This window comes from Carlito syrichta, unplaced genomic scaffold, assembly GCF_000164805.1.
Source record: "Carlito syrichta isolate Samal-C Ts95f unplaced genomic scaffold, Tarsius_syrichta-2.0.1 Scaffold303660, whole genome shotgun sequence".
NCBI lineage: Eukaryota > Metazoa > Chordata > Mammalia > Primates > Tarsiidae > Carlito > Carlito syrichta.
Genome location: NW_007247756.1, coordinates 120,000 through 137,758, shown reverse-complemented (window position 1 = coordinate 137,758; position 17,759 = coordinate 120,000). Strand labels below are relative to the sequence as shown.

The 17,759-nt window shown below is 47.2% G+C and overlaps 1 protein-coding gene and 1 long non-coding RNA gene across 3 annotated transcripts in view; one reads left to right on the top strand and one right to left on the bottom strand.

Annotated features, from left to right (window-relative positions):
- FRYL (FRY like transcription coactivator) overlaps positions 1-8,214 on the top strand; it is a 148,285-nt gene extending 140,071 nt beyond the window's left edge. The window contains exons 57-61 of one of the 2 annotated variants that reach the window (XM_008058944.1): positions 2,317-2,385; positions 5,021-5,038; positions 5,772-5,882; positions 7,427-7,617; positions 7,956-8,214. In XM_008058944.1, the coding sequence (XP_008057135.1) occupies positions 2,317-2,385; positions 5,021-5,038; positions 5,772-5,882; positions 7,427-7,617; positions 7,956-8,214 (648 nt within the window). The remainder of the gene's footprint in view (positions 1-2,316; positions 2,386-5,020; positions 5,039-5,771; positions 5,883-7,426; positions 7,618-7,955) is intronic. The other variant, XM_021712823.1, reaches the window with a different exon arrangement.
- On the bottom strand, positions 634-7,515 carry LOC103261309. Its single transcript, XR_504348.1, has 2 exons — positions 7,346-7,515; positions 634-883 (listed from the first exon to the last, which is right to left on the bottom strand). It is a non-coding gene; the product is annotated as an uncharacterized LOC103261309 (long non-coding RNA).
- Positions 8,215-17,759: the final 9,545 nt, after the last annotated feature.

Sequence of the window (17,759 nt, the reverse complement as noted above, 5' to 3'; positions counted from 1 at the left end):
GGGCCCCGCCCGCCTTCTCACCTCCCAGAGGCTGCCATGTGGGTTCTTAGTCCCCCCCCCCCCACATATTAATCAATGCAGGAGCAGCACATGTCCCTGATGCCCCAGCGGAAATATAGGGCCCAGGCTCGAGACCACTCTGTCCTGCCTCTGAGCCCAGGATATGAGTAAGCAGCACCCTAAACGCTGGGCAAGGAACTGAAGGGCTCCCTTGTGCCTTCTCTGACGCCTCTGGTTTGACTGGTAGCACTCAGCCCTCACAGCTGTCCTCGAAGGACTGGCCTTACCTAGGTTACTCCACCACACCCAGAAGTGGAATCTCGCTGGGGAACGCTCCACCTTCCTTTGAGCCTTGAGTAAAGAAAGCATCATGGCAAGAAGGCTGGTGAGATGGAACCAGGTGTTTCTGTATGCACCACTGCTGTGTCTGGCATGCGCACTGAGATAGGCATGGCCCTCTGTGTGCCTCTCGGGCTGTGGGCAGCAGGGGGATTATGGGGTCAAGCTTGTCTTCTTACACAATAAAAGTCAGCGATAACACATGGACACATGCCCCCAGGTGCTGTGCCACTAGGGATACAGTATAAAAAATTACGGAAGAACATGCCATGAAATAATCAACTTGAGATATTCTTTCAAATGTATGGGTATACTTGGAAACTGGACAAGATCAGTGATGATTAAGTGTGTCAACGTTTTAACATTTTGTAGGAATAGAGAGTAATGCGTGGATTCCATGCTAGATGTCAGCTGCACTTTGCTGATGTGAAGAAAGCTGCTGGTGGCTTTGACAATGGCTGGCCCCGGCTGCTTCTCACTAGAAAAGCTTAACATGTTTTTCTTTAGAGATGCTGTCAAACAGATGGCCCCGGGCCAGTGAGATCTGAGGGAGCAGAAGAAAAGAAACACAAGGTCAAGAGACTGCTTTTGAAATAACTGAGATGTCTAATTTTAAATCTTTGCATGTTGCAGCATTCCGCTACAATTGAGAATTTCAAATGTCTACAACGAAAATATTTTTAGAGTAGTTACTTAATGTAGCTGGTAGTTTGATTTCTCAGAGTCCTAACAAAAACATCCTAATAAGTTCATATAGACTAGTTTTATTATGTTCAATAATATAACCATTAAAAGAACTAGAAATCAAAACAGCTGATAATATCAAGCTGTCATGACCGGGTGTGGTAGCTCATAATCCCAGCACTTTGGGAGGCCAATGCGGGAGGACTGCTTGAGTAGAGGAGTTCAAGACTAGTGTAGGCTAGTGAGAACTTCATCTTTACTCCCCAAAAAGGAAAAAAAATTAGCAAGGCTTGGTGGCACACGCCTGTAGTCCCAGTTACTCAGGAGGCTAGGGCAGGAGGATTGCTGAGCCCAGGAGGTCAAGACTGAAGTGAGCTACGCTCATGCCACTAATCTCCAGCCTAGGTGACAGAGTGAGATCCCCAACTCAAAAAAAAAAAAAAAAAAAAAGAAAAATCAAACTGCCAATCCAAGGAGCTTAACTGGAAGGTGCTCAACTTTTCCTTCAGCTTGGAAATCCTGTGGCCCCAACGCTTTTTTCCACTATTGTTTATCTATTTGGCAGAAGAAAATGTACTTTAATATCAACTTTAGGAATAGCCCCTGGATAAGGAAAAGTCACATTTGACTTTGACATCCCATATTCCTTGGAGATAACATGTTTGTCATTCATTACAGTCCAAAAAGAAAGAAAAGAAGAAGAAATAAAAACAAACGATCTTAGACCAAAAGCTTACCTACCGAGTTCAGTGTGCACAGGTGGGGGTGGCAGGTACACTTAAAGCCCAGACTTCTCCACTACACAGTGTAACCACATAACCAATAACTGTTTGTACTCCCTGAAGCTATTGAAATAAAGAATAAACAAACACTGCAGATCTTGATTTCATTTACTAATTGTAACTGACACCAGCGCTGGAGAACTGGCTCTGACAGCAGACGGCCCTGGCAGGTGGGGTGGGCTTTATCAGATGGGGGCACATCCTTCCACTCCCGACTGCAAACTCACAAGGAGCAGGCATAGTCTGCACACTGGCAAGTGTCCTTACTGAATAGAGCCCCCGGGCCCCGAAACCACTTGCTGTGCTTTCCTCTTGGCCACCACGAATCGCCCCTGACTATGCTGGTGCCGTCCTATTCAATTGTTCCGTATAAAGGTCAAAGTCTGTGCCTACAGCTGGTACTAGAACTGCAGGTTAAGTTTGTTGTTTTATGCAGACAGGCTGCTCTGTTGCCAGTGTCATTGTGCACTATGCAACTACTGTATTATAATTTACCGTTGCTTGCTTTTAGTGGCTAGACAATTGTAAGAGGACATTTGGTGCCAAAGAAGACATGTATAGGAGAAACCCAGATGCACAAGTGAGTTTCTTCTTCTTCTTGCTTTTTTTATTTTGTTGTATGTTTATATCAGGTAAAACAATGTATGTTCAAATGTCCTCACTTGATATTGTAGCAATAAAGAATATTTTGTTTTATGTCCAGAAATAAACAATATTTTCATTTTGGTTATCAGAACAATCTTTGTAAAAGTTAGTTCAGTGAAATATTGGCTTAGCAATGTAAATATCACTTTAATAAAAATGAACAACCAGCTTGTGAGTGGAGGTTAATAACATTCAGTAGATACGCTTGACGGATGTCCACACAGGCCAGGTCAGCTTTTAACTGCATCTGCCTCTAAAAAAAAAAATCTGTCCTGCTTTAGTATTCCCCAGATGAATTGTCTGGGCAAGAAAGCAAACCTGAGAGTAATGCGACAGCCTTCCAGCCTAGACTTTCAGCAGATGAACTCCTGATGATAAATTGTCATGTGCTTCTGCAATGTAAAGCTCAGTGAAAACAACAGCAGTGTGTTTTCTTGGAGAAGGGTTAGGACCTACAGAGCATTCTAGTGGGAGCGCAGCTTCCAACGGGGCAGAGGCACTCAACAACTAGGCCTCATCTCCACCAGATGTCACAATTCCAGGCTTTCTCAACTCAGTGACATTAACTGCAGATTTCCAGTCTCTGTAAGAGTCATATTATTATAATAAAAATGTGAAGTTTTGGGAAAACTGCAGTGTTTAGAAAATACTAATATACTCAGGAAATGTTACCCACGTGCCAGCCACTGTGCTAATAACATTTCCCATTCACTGTCCCCATCCTTACAACTCAGTCAAGTATCCCCATGTTGAAGATAAGAAGACTGAGGCTCAGAAGGGCTGGTTTATCTCAAATCAGGTAGGGAAGAGCAGAGCCAAGATTCCAACTCAGCAGGCTGACTCCAGTCCTGCATTGTGCTCGAAAGAAGCTGAGCTTGTGTACGAGGAGAGGAGCAAGATGAGGAATTACCCCAAGTGAGGACCACATCCTTTGGTCTCAGCCACTGTCCAACAGCATCACTTAGCAAGGGGTGTGACCATTCTTCCTTATAAACAAGGTGGCTGGGCCAGGTGATTTCTTATAGCCAAGAAATGATACCCACCTCTGAGACTGTAAGCCAATTAACACAGCTTGAGGTCTTTTAAGAAAACTGAAAGCCAAACACTGGAGACTGCCATTGTATCTTGGCTGTCTTTCACATGCAGCTTTGCTGAGGGCGGGAGACCCTTTTCACATGCTCTGCCTACTTGTTGGCCCTGGCACCATGGTGCACAGCCTTCATATAAGTGAGCAGTCGGTAGACATGCATTGGATGAATAAAGGAGAAAGTAAGCACACACTTTAATATTCTTAAGAAGCAACAATTTAAAATGTGCATGTATGCTTATCCTCCAAAACCACGCTGCTAGCGTGTCCATGGTCACTTCCAGCAATTCAGGGCTATAGGGCTCATTACGTTCATGTCACTTCCGGCAGTTATGATCATGCGCTCCATCCATGATTCACACACCATCATATCCCAAGCAGGGGCTGTGCGCAAATGCGTGTGGAATCAGCTCTACTTTATGCTGACAGAAGTGAGGAAAAGTATTTAAAATGCAAATTGTTAGTTTTCACATGAAATACTTCAGAAACATAGCTGTGCTAGTATGCTTGACGTTGGACTGTGCCGGCCAGGGTTGGCTCACAACTGTCCATGTAAGGTATGCAAGCAGCGTGGCTTGAAAGTTCACCTCTGCATATTCAGGAAATCTCTCCTTATTGATAGGAATAACGGTTAGATGAGCAGGCCTGCAAGGACACTGTCTGGAAAAGCAGCTGAAGAATGACATTATAATGCTACCTTCACATGAAAACCATTGCTGTTTTCATTAAAAGTCATTCTTCTTCTAGTGAGACCAGATCCAAGTTGCTGTAGGTGTTTTAACAAAATTGTTAAGATAGCCCTTGAATTTGACTTTTTCCATGCATTGTCTTCTTTGATTCAAACCTCGTGGGGCTAAATTTCTGAAACGTACTAAATTGTATTTGGAATGCAATGCAGACACAATTCTGCATTCCATAGCCCCCACTGTGGCTTACACCAATTATGACCATGAGAACCTAATTATACAGGGAGGGGAATCCTAGAATGAGCCACCCCAGAATCTTCTGATGGGTAAGTATTTATTATGTAAGATCATGGACCTGTTCCTTTCTGAGAATTAACAAGAATTCATTTGTTTCTTAATTTCTAGTCATAAGCTTTCCATTTTACTGATGGAAGTTTTATTACAGTTGGATTGGGTTTTGTTTTTGTGGAAAACCTAGATAGAACACGTACAATAGCCAAATTCCCCAAGATCACAATAGTTCCATTTTATTCTTTGTAGCTTTTACACTGAAACAAGCCATTGCCTAAATGTACTTTGGTTATGTTTGACAGAGTTAAAAACACCCTGAATTGTTACAGTAAATATCTAAAAAGTTTTATTCTGAAAACTAAATCATAAAATTGTCCTTGGGGTGTAAGTATGTGTTCTTCAGTATGCCTGGGACATCTGTGACCCTGGTTTAAATGATTTCTTACACTAATTCTTGGTCTTTTTCTTTCTTTGTATTTTTGTGACCTGATCACCTTCTTGCTTAGCAAATGGAAATACTAGCAGTAAGTGACCTGCCTTGATTTATAGACTACTCACCCTTGCCAGACAGACTGGTTCTCATCTGTCATTTGTCCATGTGTGACCTAGCAGTATTCTGTCATGGACTACTTTAAGTAGTGTGTGCTTCCATCCTACATAGTCTTAATCCATGAAATGTTGGTTCTGTAAAAATACTGAGATTTTATCATCAATACGTCCCACTAGCAGTCACCTTTTCCTACATCGATAACTAACATTGCTCCTTTTAAATGTCTTAATTTTAAAAAACGAAAGCATGAGTGTCAATTTCATAGTCTTATTTCAGTAAGATTACCAAGTGGTTTTCTGGGTAAGCGGTTACCCAGTCTTGCTATGCTTTATCAGGCACATGTAGATTTATGAAGCATGTGGGGGCAGAAGTCTATGCATTTGTCAGTTCTTTATACTATGAATTTGAAGTTGTAAATGACAGCAAATCCTTTGTAAGGCATCCTACCTATTGCCAGCAGAAACATTCCATTGTTGAATGTGAAAATAAACGATGTAACCAACAGCCATCTTTGTTTTGGTTTAATCTTAGTGTCGAGCGTACTTCATCTGCCTTTCATCAGCTTCACCCCATATTAACTTGCTCATGCAGAAAAGTAAACACCCAGACAGTTTTAACATAGCTATGTACAATCTGTTATTGGAAACGTGCTGTCTAGTCGGTGTCCTGCAGAATCACACCTGCCTAACGTGCTGTTCCTCCCCCAGGAGCTGGAGCTCTGCCGAAGACTGTACAAGCTGCACTTTCAGCTGCTACTCCTGTTCCAGGCCTACTGCAAACTCATCAGCCAAGTCGGCACGATAAAAAATGCCGCAGAGGTGAGGACTGGGCTTGCCACATGCCAGGGACAGGCTCCGGGAACCTAAAGCATATCCGTACATGTGGTATGGTCAGAACAGCTTAGGTCAGAAGTCACTTGCAGTGATTCACTCTTCCAGTTGAGCAATGATCTGTTTCTGAAAAGATGTGCTGTGTCAGGATCTAGTAGCACACAAGACAGCAGGTGCCCAGCAGCCTTAAAAGGGTCACGCTGGCCGGATGCAGTGGCTCAAACCTGTAATCCCAGCTCTTTGGGAGGCCGAGGCGCAAGGATTGCCTGAGCACAGGGGTTCAAGACCAGTCTGGGCAACTCATCTCTACAATATATCAAAAAATTAGCTAGGCGTGGTAGCATGTGCCTATAGTTCCTGCTCCTTGGAAGACTGAGGCGGAAGGATTGCTAGAGCCTGGCAGGTCAATGCTGGGGTGGCTATGAGTGTGCCACTGCACTCCAGCCTGGATGACAGAGTGAGTGAGACTCTGACTCAAAAAAAAAAAATAGGGTCAAGCCATTATGCTTTCAGTAGCAGGAACAGATCATGTATAATAAAAAGTCAAATGAAGCACACTAACGCAATGAAAACTTAAAATTGTATTATGAAGACCCCAACATCTTATCTATATATCAATTCTGAGGTTCTGTTAATGCATACAAGATTAACATGTTGAGGCTGGGCATGGTGGCTCACGCCTGTAATCCCAGCATTTTGGGAAGCTGAGGTGGGAGGATCGCTTGAGCCCAGGAGTTCAGGACCATCCTGGGAAACACAGCGAGACCTCGTCTCTAAAAAATCAAAAAGTTAGTCGAGTGGTAGCACCTGCCTGTAGTACCAGCTACTCAGAAGGCTGAAGTGGAAGAATCACCTGAGCCCTGGAAGTCAGGGCTACAGTGAGCTGTGATCGTGCCACTGTGCTCTAGCCTGGGTGACAGAGTGAGACCCCTACTCAAGAAACAAAAAAAGAATAAACCTGCGACAGACGCTTTGGATTTAGATGTGGAAATCAGCACTCATTCCATATCTAGCTTCAGAGGTGGTGATGTCAATCTCTCCTTGTCATCTACTGGCACTAAAGCAGTCCCTGGGGAAATGATGTAATTTCCAAAAATGGTTAGATTTGCAGAAAGAAAGAAAATATATTTTCATAAAAATACCCTGGGTAAATAACCTTTTAAAATGTAAAGACTTTACTGTCAAAAAAGCTTTCATGATTCTCCCATAACAGTAAGTGTATTTTTGCTATCCAAATGTAATAATGTTAAAACCAACATAAACACTTACTGCAACTTGTTTCTTTATCAAGAATATTTCATTTAAAGACTACTGTTTGGTGGAATGTATTGATTCCTACAGAATGAAGAGCCTGAGACAGTGACCTCCCTTACTTCTAAGTTTAACAAATGAGTGACAGAGTGAGACTAACTCAAAAAAAAAAAATCTTTAGTATAAGAGAGATCCCCCACCTGCAGGTGTGGCCTGGTAGCCAGTAGGAGCTCTTTTGTTCCAGCCACATGCAGAGAGCCTTCCGGGTGTTCTTGTTTTAGGTCATCAACATGTCAGAGGAACTTGCCCAACTGGAAAGCATCCTCAAAGAAGCAGAGAAGGCTTCAGAAAAAGAAGAAATCGACATTTCCAAAGCTGCACAAACAACCATAGAAACGGCCATTCATTCTTTAATCGAAGCCCTGAAAAATAAGGAATTTGTATCAGCTGTCGCACAAGTCAAAGCTTTCAGGTAAAAAGCGAAAGTGTTTAAAGATGACGACTTTCAGCCAGGCTGTTGATGAATAAGTTTACTAATGTTAGATTTCAGTTTTCAATTTGATGTTTCGATATCATGATTCTGTGAAAGGCAAGTGGGCCTTTCTTTAATAAAAAGCAGTCCCACTGACATAAAGACTTTAGATTTCTTTCCATGTCCAGGTGATACTGTATTAGGTGTGCTCAATGTTAAAATAGATCACCAGTTATTCACAAGGAGTTTTTGGTGTTATATGTATTGACTTAAAATGAGTTAATCTTGTATAACAATTGCTTAAGTCTCAGAACTTATGCAATATCGTGTGTTTCCAGATCTCTCTGGCCCAGTGACATCTTTGGCAGCTGTGAGGACGACCCGGTGCAGACGCTGTTACACATTTACTTCCACCATCAGACGCTGGGCCGGACAGGAAGCTTCGCTGTTGTTGGCTCCAACCTGGACATGTCAGAAGCCAGCTACAAGCTGATGGAGCTGAACTTGGAAATACGAGAGTTCCTCCGCGTGCTGCCATCCTTCCAGCTGCTGGCACAGGCCAAGCCACTGGGAAGCGTACTGAGCACTGGGTTCTGAGACTCTTCGGCGTCCAGGCAGGAACCAAGCTGATGACGGAGAATGTTGACCATGCACGTTCCACTGACCCTTGCGAGTCACTGACAACCTTCTGGCAGCATCTGCAGTTGGAGTGTGACTCGTGTCAAACTGTCAAAGAGCTGAAAGGAAAAACCTCAGTTTCACGGCTGCCGATACCTCTCACAGTACTGTGTGCAGAAGGAAATGGAAGTTCCTTAACCTACGAGAAAAGGGCTAATGTGACTCGTCCAGACATGACTTCGTGGGGACAGGAGGGAACTGCAAGAGCGTTTGCAGTAACGGCTTCCAGTTCCAGGCCCCGCAGCAGGTGGCGTGAGGCTGGCACCCAGGCCGGTGCGTTCTAGCTGAAGACCTCACAGCTGCTGGGGTTCCCGCACATGACCCGTGGACACCGTCAGACAGATGGACGCACGGAGACTCGCTTGTGACTTTTCACGATGCGGGATGAGGGTTGGGGGCGTTTTGTTTTGTTTTCTGGTATGTGCAAGGAGGTGTGTGTGTGTGTGTGTGTGTGTGTGTGTGTACATGCGAGTTGGGATGTGTGGACACGTGACAGTCATTTTCAAGGTGTGGGTGTTTGGTGATGCGTCTCAGAGCGTGCCCGAAAGAGCACTGCAAGATTATTTTTGAAGAAATTTTATTTTATTAGCTCTAACTCTTCTAGTATGTAAATGTTAGAACATTTTAATAATATTTTAAAACTGGGCTTTCCCAGTATCTCAGAAAGAAATAATATATCTGTAACGTCATTGAATGCTGCTCAGTCCTCTGATCAGTGCTCACGTGACGATTGTTGATGACTAACCAAAGTAGATGCCTGCAGAGACTTTCAGATGTAAAATAAAGATGTGTGCTGCCCGTCAGCTATTCTCAGTAGAAAAGTTAACTTATTTTAATCCATAATTATTCTAGAAACTGTATAGACTAAAACCTGTATTTTCTTGTACATTTGCACCATGCACTGTTACACAAGAGTAGGTGTACAAAGCTCAAGGAATAGGTGTGGTGGTGGATAACATAGCATCCGACGTGCAGCTTTGGGGCAGAGTTCAAGGAGCGACACAAACCATCTCCTGGTCCAGCAGGCCTCACATTCTGCCCTGAGGATCCCGGGGCTGCGAAGGGAGGGTGAAAGGTGGCCTGAAGGTGGACCACCAGACTCGCCGCACTCCCCCTCGCTGTCCAAGCTGTAGATAATGTGGAGTCTGTCCTTTTTTTAAATAGCATTTTTGTATTTAAAGAAAAGAAAAAACCATAGTCCCACGCCTCCTCGTTTGAAGGGAACACCCTATATTTTTATACACATCTCTGACCACTGTGACTGTCCTCTCCAGCTGGGCTCCATGGCGGCGGGGTTTGGAATGTAGACATGAAGCACTTAGCTCTGCCCTTCGGTGGCCACCAGACCTGCCAGCGCTGCTGTTGCTGCATCTGCCTGGGAGCGCTGGCGAAAGGTTCTGCTTGTGTAGACCATGGACCACGTGCCCCAGTCGCATCGCCAGGAGGAATGCCCCGCTGGTCACGGCTCCTTCACCACAATCACTGTTTTTTGACCCTGATAAAACAATTACTCTGATGGTGTTCTGGTACTGTAACTGGCATCCTTTAAGTTATTTAACAGCCTCCTGTGAAGCAGGCAGAGCGGGTGATGTCCAGGGCCACCAGCACCTATGCGGCCTCTCTCACAGCCCCTGCTCCTCACCCTCCTCACATCCTTTTTGTTAAAAAATAAAAACCATTGTAGCTGTTGGCTTGTGTTGTACTTTAAAAAAAGAATGAATAGTGTGCATCATTTAGGAACTTCAAACATGACTTTCATCCTTCTTAAATACAGAACAAAGTTAGCTAAATTGACTACCCAAACCAAACCTTTCAAGCAGTTGAAATCTGCTTTTTGTTTTTTGTTTATTCGCACCTAAGTCTATTAATGTCATAGGAATGAATGTACAAAATTAGCCGTACATAGTGGCGCATGAATCCAGTGCCAGCTACTCAGGCTAAGGCGGAAGGGTCACCTGAGCCCAGGAGGTCAAGGCTGCGGTGAGTGATCGTGCTGTTGCACTCCAGTCTGGGTGACAGAAGGAGACTCTGACTCAAAAGAGAATGACTACACTTGGAGAAAGCAAGACCCAAGCATAAGTTCACCAGGGTGCTTTTGCTGCTAGGTTTTCCGCAGACCTCCTCCTTGCCCCTCTGATCCAAGTTTGCCTTTAGTAACAACACTTACCGGATGCTTCGTTTATTACTTTATTCAGTTCCACTGAGAGCCCAGTTTTGGCTACACACAACCTTGTTATTTTGCCCAGTAGAGCTTTCATTTTTGAAGGGTAAGTTGGTAAAATAACAGCAGAAGATGCCCTCTGGCCGCGTCTTCAGAGCTTCCTCTACCACAGCCACGGGCCATCCTCACGGTCCAGAAGCTGTCCTCTCCAGGTAAAGCGAAACCGAAGGCATGGTGTAGCCCACTACTTGGAGCCAGGGACGGGGTCCCTCGCTCTGGCCTGGGAACGAGGGTTGCTCATCAACACACCAGCACAGCCCCCACGAGAAGAGGTGAGATGCTAGCAATCTGCTGCGTTTCATGGCATTCTCCTGATTTCTCAAAGTAAATTTCTTCCACTTTAGAAAATACAGGAGGTGAGAGGAAGAGTGCACACCTTCCCTCAATGCCTGGGCATGACATGTGGGGGCCTCTCCCTCTATCCTCTCAACCTTCACTGCTTTGCACACTTCAGACTATACACATAAGGAGCTCAGCAGGGCCTTCTCGCTGTAGGAACATCAGCACCATGACTCTTAACAACACAAAGGTATAAGGTGAATCTGTTTGTCACTGTGCCCTACCATCCCCACACCTTTAAGACTTTTTAGCGGAGCTGAGTGCAGTCTCAGCTACTGGAGAGGCTGAAGCAGGAGGATCGCTTGAGGCCAGGATTCTGGGGCCGTAGTGAGCTATGATCACACTGAGAATAACCACTGCACTCCAGCCTGGGTCACATAGCGAGACCCCATCTCTAAAAAAGAAAGTAATCCTTTTAGTGGACTCTGATGACCAAAGGCCTCTGACCAGCGCCTAGGAAGCCTCCTGGTGTCTCCCTGCCAGTGTAACCCAGTGTCGTGTTACCACTGGGGCCACCCCCTGGCCGATTTTGCCATGGTGCCTTTGCATGGGTGTGGCCATAGGCTGAGAGCTGCCTCCTTCCATTTGCCTCATTTGACTCCTTTGCATGAGTGTCATTCCTCCAGACAGGCCTCCCTGATCACCCCGAGCCAGATCCCCTGTTACAGCCACTTCTTCCATGGCACCTGTCAGAACTTTTCATTTCTCCTTGTAAACGTTAAAAGGCCGCCAACTTACTCCACCGGCATCTATCTTCTGTTCTGAGCCCAGAGTTGACTGAACCCATGTTTCTCATGCTGCAATTCCATAAGCAATGCCAGGGTGACCTAAGTGCCTGAGGATCTGCATTTCAAAGCAACAGCAATGTCCTGTTTTGATGCAGACAGGCCTTTCCCCTGGATACAGGGATCCTAGGAGACCTCAAACCCACTTTCCACCCTTCTCACCCCTTTATGTGGCCTCACCCAAATGTCCAAGATGTTTGACCTACCTCTGTGACTGTCCGAGGAAGGGTTCACTGATGCAGGACGTAAGCAAGCACAGGAAGCATAACTAGTACCTGGCCCCAATTGTGTGGCTTCTGTGACCCTAAGCCAACAGCCCCCAACTCCAAATGTCACCCAAGGCTCTAAGCCTGCTGCCCGTCTGCACGAGGGGTGCTCTGGCAGCAGGGTGTCCATGTTGCCAGAGGAAGCCCTCAGGAGGCCAATTGATGTGCTAGACACAAGAATCTGTGTCCTGGCCAGCACGTCAGTGTCGACAAGGTTAAGGCCCATGTCTCCTATTTGAGATCTTTAAGAGGATGCTGTTTAAAAAGCTTTGTGCTTCTGACGGAATATTATGCAGCCATGCAGAACAACAAAATCCTGGCCTTTGCAGCAATGTGGAAGCAGCTGGAGACCATTATTCTCAGTGAATGGTCACAGCAACCCAAAACTGAACACTGCACATTCTCACTCATAAGTGGTCCTGAACACGGGGCACGTGGATACAAAGGCAGGGACAACAGTCGCTGGGCCTTGCTAAGGGGGGGCACATGCCATCCACAGGGCACCGTGTCCAGTGCCAGAGGGGGCGAAGGGCTTGCTAAAGCCAGCCCTCCCCTGCACGTAACCTACTTGGGAAACAAACACTCACATGTATCCCACAGCTCTAAAATATATTTTATGTAAATAAAAAGCTTTGTTTCTTTAAGCGAGTCACTCTTGAAGCCCACTTGACATCATTACATCCTGAGGAAGCTGCCCAGAGCTCCCCTCCTGGACCCCTGCCTCACTTGTGAAGTTGTGATTAACATCGGAAGTCCAGTTAGTTAGTCCTCCCAGCCTCCTGAACTCAGGGCAGCCATGCTGGCTTCTCCTACAGCCAAGGACAGATCTGCCTCCACCTGCCCCATGGGATGCCACCTTCATGGGCAGAAAGCTGCTCTTTAGTGAACTCGCTTCCAGGAGCTGTGCAAGCAGTAAACTTCACAGCTATACACCCTCTCAAGTTTCTCAGGTGGCCACATCCCTACTCAGAGCCAGCCCACTCTATGCCAGCGACTAGTGTTCACTAACATGAGCACACGACCCAGACTGTTGGCACAAGACAGACTCTCCTGAAACTAAAGGTACAAGATGTCATACAATTGGCCAGGTGCAGTGGCTCACACCTGTAAGGGAGGTCAAGGCAGGAGGACGGCTTGAGGCCAGGAGTACAAGACCAGCCTGGGCAACACAGCCAGATCGCTACCAAATTTTTTTTTAATTAGCCAAGTATGGTGGCACATGTCTATAGTCCCAGCTACTCAGGGAGGAACACCTGGGCCCAACAGGTCGAGGCTATGGTGGCTATGATTGTGCCACTGCCTGGGCGACAGAGGGAGACTCCAGCTCAACAATTCCACACACATCCAGCTGTCTTGCAACACCTTTATTTACAGGTTTTGTCCTGACTCCCACCATTCCCCGTGTTTTGCAATGGTAGGCACTGCAGGAGCTCACTGTGCACAACCCGGACCGTCTCGCCTCTGTGCTTCTAAATGATGTACTTAAAGCTGAGCAAGCTGTCACAGGACAGAAGATTGCCTTTGCACCTGCCACACAGATCTTGGCGGTGAGGCCGCGTGGGGTCCACGTGGCGGAGCTTCACAGGGCAGGAGCACCTTGCTTGCTTACAGCTCTGGGCGGGAAATATAAAGAGGAACACGTGATATCCAGGACTCCCATGCTGTCTTCCCCAGCCTACTTGAATGCTCACTGCATGGCCTCTAAGCCCAGCTGTGGGCCGACCTTGCATCGTTCACATCCCCCCCAACAGTGACAGGCCATGCACCATGGGTGTGCAGCTGTGTTGCCACGGTGCTCCAAGCAGTCAATTCTCAGTTGGGAGGTCTATTTCAGTTTTGTGTGTGCATGCCAGGGTCTCACTCTCTCAACCAGGCTGGGGTCCAGTGGCACAATCATGGCTCACTGCAGTCTCGATCTCCCGGGCTAAGGCGATCCTCTTGCCTCAGTCTCCTGATTAGCTGGGACTACAGGCATGCACCTGTACACCTGGCTAATTTTTAAGTATTTTTGTAGAGTAGAGGTTTCATTACATTGCCCAGGCTGGCCTTGAATTCCTAGGTTCAAGCAATCCTCCTGCCTCAGCCTCCCACAGTGCTGGGATTACAGGCATAAGCTACCACGCCCAGTCTCTTGAAACTTGTGGAGAGGAAGCATAGAGAACAAACAAGTAGATGGAGAATTCGACAACAAAAGCCAAGAGCAGAGTGGGTAAGACCCCCTCCTCTATTTATTTGAGTCAGAGTCTCACTCTGTCACCCAGGCTGGAATGCAGTGGCATGCCCATGGCTACCACAACCTCAACCTGCTGGGCTCAGGCGAACCTTCTGCCTCGCCTTCCGAGGATCTAGAACCATAGACATGCACCAACATGCCAGACTAGTTTTTTGATTTTTTTATTTCTTGAGGTCTCAAATCCCTGGGCTCAGACAATCCTCTCACCTCAGGCGTAAGCCACTGCACCCTGCCCCCATCTGTGATTCTAAAGGGTTTTCCAGGTTTAGTTCCATCCACCACCCTGGGGCGCTCATGCTTCCAATAGTCAGCTAGAGTCAAGGGCATCAGCTCCACCATCTCCACTGACCATCAGACCCCTCTGCTGTGTGATAACAGGCAATGGTCACACCTGCCCTCTTACAGGTCAGGTAGGCCATGTTATGAGTTCCTCCTCATAAAGCTAGACATCTTGGACTCATCTTAAGACAAAGTGTCCCTGAGTGAGCTCTCAGCAAGACTAGAACTCCAAAGTCCTGTGCTGACGCTACATGCTTTAACTTTTGCATGCGCTTCATTGAAAAGCATTTGGGGCTGGGTGTGGTGGCTCATGTCTGTTATCCCTGCACTTTGGGAGGGTCAAGGTGGGAGGATTGCTTGAGCCCAGGGGTTCAAGACCAGCCTGGGCAACATAGCGAGACCTTGTCTCTACAAAAGATTCAAAAAATTAGCTGTGCATGGTGGCACATGCCTGTAGTCCCAGCTGACTTGGGAGGCTGAGGTGAGAGGCTCACCCAAGCCCAGGAGGTTGAGGCTGTGGTGAGCCATGACTGTGCCACTGCATGCCAGCCTAGGCAACAGAGTAAGACCTTGACTTCAAAAAAAAAAAAAAAAAGAAGCATTTGGGTAAAATAATCCGCCTTTACAACCTCATATTCACAGAGAGGTGTTTTTCAGTCTACTCACTCTTGCATGAGACCCCAGGTAGCTGGTAAGGCCAGCATCTGTCCACACTGCAAGTGAGGTGACAGGTGTTTGTGTGTTTGGTATATTAACATCAAAACAAATTTTAGATGGGGCTCAGCTGTAATCCTATCACTTTGGGAGGCCAAGGCGAGTGAATTGCCTGAGCCCAAGAGTTCAAGACCAGCCTGGGCAACTTGGCAAGACTTCATCTCTAAAATAAAATCAAAAATTAGCTGGGCATGGTAGCATACACCTATAGTTCCGGCTACTTGGAAGCCTGAGGTAGAAGGATCACCAGAGCCCAGCAGGTCAACGCTGGGGTGGCCGTGAGTGTGCCACTGCACTCCAGGCTGGGTGACAGAGTAAGACACCAACTCAAAAAAAAAAAAAAAATAAAACCTTATCAACAAAGCTACATCATTTTAATCAGTTTCACCACAAGGTAATATTTGTAAAAAACTCTTATATCTTCTGAGATTTTCGATTAAAGCACACACCAATGCTATTAGGTTAGGCTGACATGGGGTTTCAGATGTTGGCCTCACATCAGTGTGCTGTTGACATCAAAGTTTAATTTGTGGGCAACCCCCTAGGGTCCCCTCCCACTGTGGGAGCTTTTCCATCCTTCTCAACAATCCGCTTTCTTAAAAAAAATGTGTAGACAACTCTAAGTTAATTTTAATCTCTCCAAAGTCAGTTCTTATAATCTCACATGCCCACCTCTTCTGTGGCAGTCCCTGGGCCTGACTGAATAACATTAATGTTTGTCCCTGTGTCTCATAAAGACAGATTCTTCAATTGTCATTTTCTCCTTGACCTGAAGACGAGGCCCTGCTTGGTGGGGTTTAGTAAGAGTAATTGCCTTTTTCATTCCAGGAGCCAAAGCTCTGGAACTCAACAGCACAAGGATGAGTTAATAGAAGATTTACTAAAGATAAGAAAGGTTTAGAACTTTTTTTTTTTTTTTTTTGAGTCGGAGTCTCACTCTGTCACCCAGGCTGGAGTGTAGTGGCAAGCTCACAGCCACCGCAGACTCAACCTGCTGGGTTAGGCAATCCTTCCACCTCAGCCTTTCAAGTAGCTGGAACTATCAGCATGCACTACCCTGCCTGGCTAATTTTTTGATTTATTGTCTCACCAAGAAGTTCTCACCAAGTTGCCCGGGCTGGTCTTGAACCCGCAGGGTCAGGGAATCCACTTGCCTCGGCCTCCCAAAGTGCTGATATTACAGACTGAGCCACCACACCCAGCCTAGAACATCTTACTAAAACAGAACCACAGATTGCTGTAAAAATAAGTCATCCCTGTAACCAAGGTGATAAGCTTTAGAAGCAATACCAAAAGTTGCAGTAACAGTTTCAAAAGAGGTTCACGTGACCCAGGTTTGCTGGGGCAGAAGGATGCTCCCACCAGGGCCTGTTTCCCTGTTGGAGATGATTTCTACAACTCCCAGCAAGCAGCTATCCAAGCCTAACATCTGGGAACAGCCAAGAAAGTGCTGGAACCCTCTGCCCTGACCCAGTCCGGACTCAAAAGCAAGACAGGGGCTCACCTGGCAGGCGATGTCCTCCACTCGGTAAGGGTTGTATGACTTCTGGCAAGACCTGCAAAACTGCTTGAAGAAAACCTGTGAGGAGACAGAGGGGCCCCTTCCAGCAGGAGCCCCCGTGCGCTGCGCCGAGCCGCGAGCGGCGGTGCTGGGGCTCACCTTCCTGGTGTTGGGCACGCACCACACGTAGGCGCTCTCCCACCGGATGTTGCAGGTCTTGCAGCGATAGAAGCCGTATTTCCGCTCTAAGAACTGAGCAACAGGGAGGGGTTAACCACACCTGGAGCCTCCACCTCAGCAGCTGGGAAAGGGCGACGTAAAACTGGCAACTCGTGGAAGGCAGAGGGGCAGGTTTGGGTCAGCCTCGTCAAGGCTGTGAATTAAGGCCAGGTGTGGGGGCTGTGATGCCTGCACTTTGGGTACGGAGGGTACTGAGCCAGAGGGATCACTTGAGGCCAGGAGTTTGAGGCCAGCCTGGGCAACATAGCAAGATCTTGTCTCTTCGAGGGAAAAAAGAAAAAGAAAAGGCATGGTGGTGCGAGCCTGCAGTCCCAGCTGCTCAAGAGGCTGAGGCGGAAAGATCGCCTGAGCTCAGGCGGTCAAGGCTGCAGGGAGCCGGGACTGTGTCACGGCTCTCCAGCCTGGGCCACAGAGTGAGACTCTCTCTTAAAAAAAAAAAAAGACAGTAATTAGGTGAGCTAACAGCTCAGTCAAGCACTTAAGTCCGGGCTCTACACAGCCTGTCTACAGGTCAGTTCGGTTCTTATGGCCAGTGGAGGCTGCAGGGATGGTGGGGACAGACAGACTCCCGGGTTCTCTGAGGCTGGGATTCCCTGGGGGCCCCACTCTGCAGACACGAGAGTCTCAAGCCTCGCAGCCAGGGCGCTCAGGGCGTTCACCCAGGTCAAGGTCTGCAGCTGCACCTCCCCGGGGTGCGAGGAGTCCCACCTAGCCCGAGCAGCGGCCGCGTTCCTCCGCGCCCCGCGCCCCTCCCAGCGGGAGGCCGGTGTGGAACCCGCTTCCAGGCGGCCTCCGAATCGGAAGGAACCGGAGGGCTTCGCGCAGCTTCACCGGTAAGCCGGCGAGTCCGCGCGAGGCCAAGACTTGCCGCGCACAGCCGGTGGAG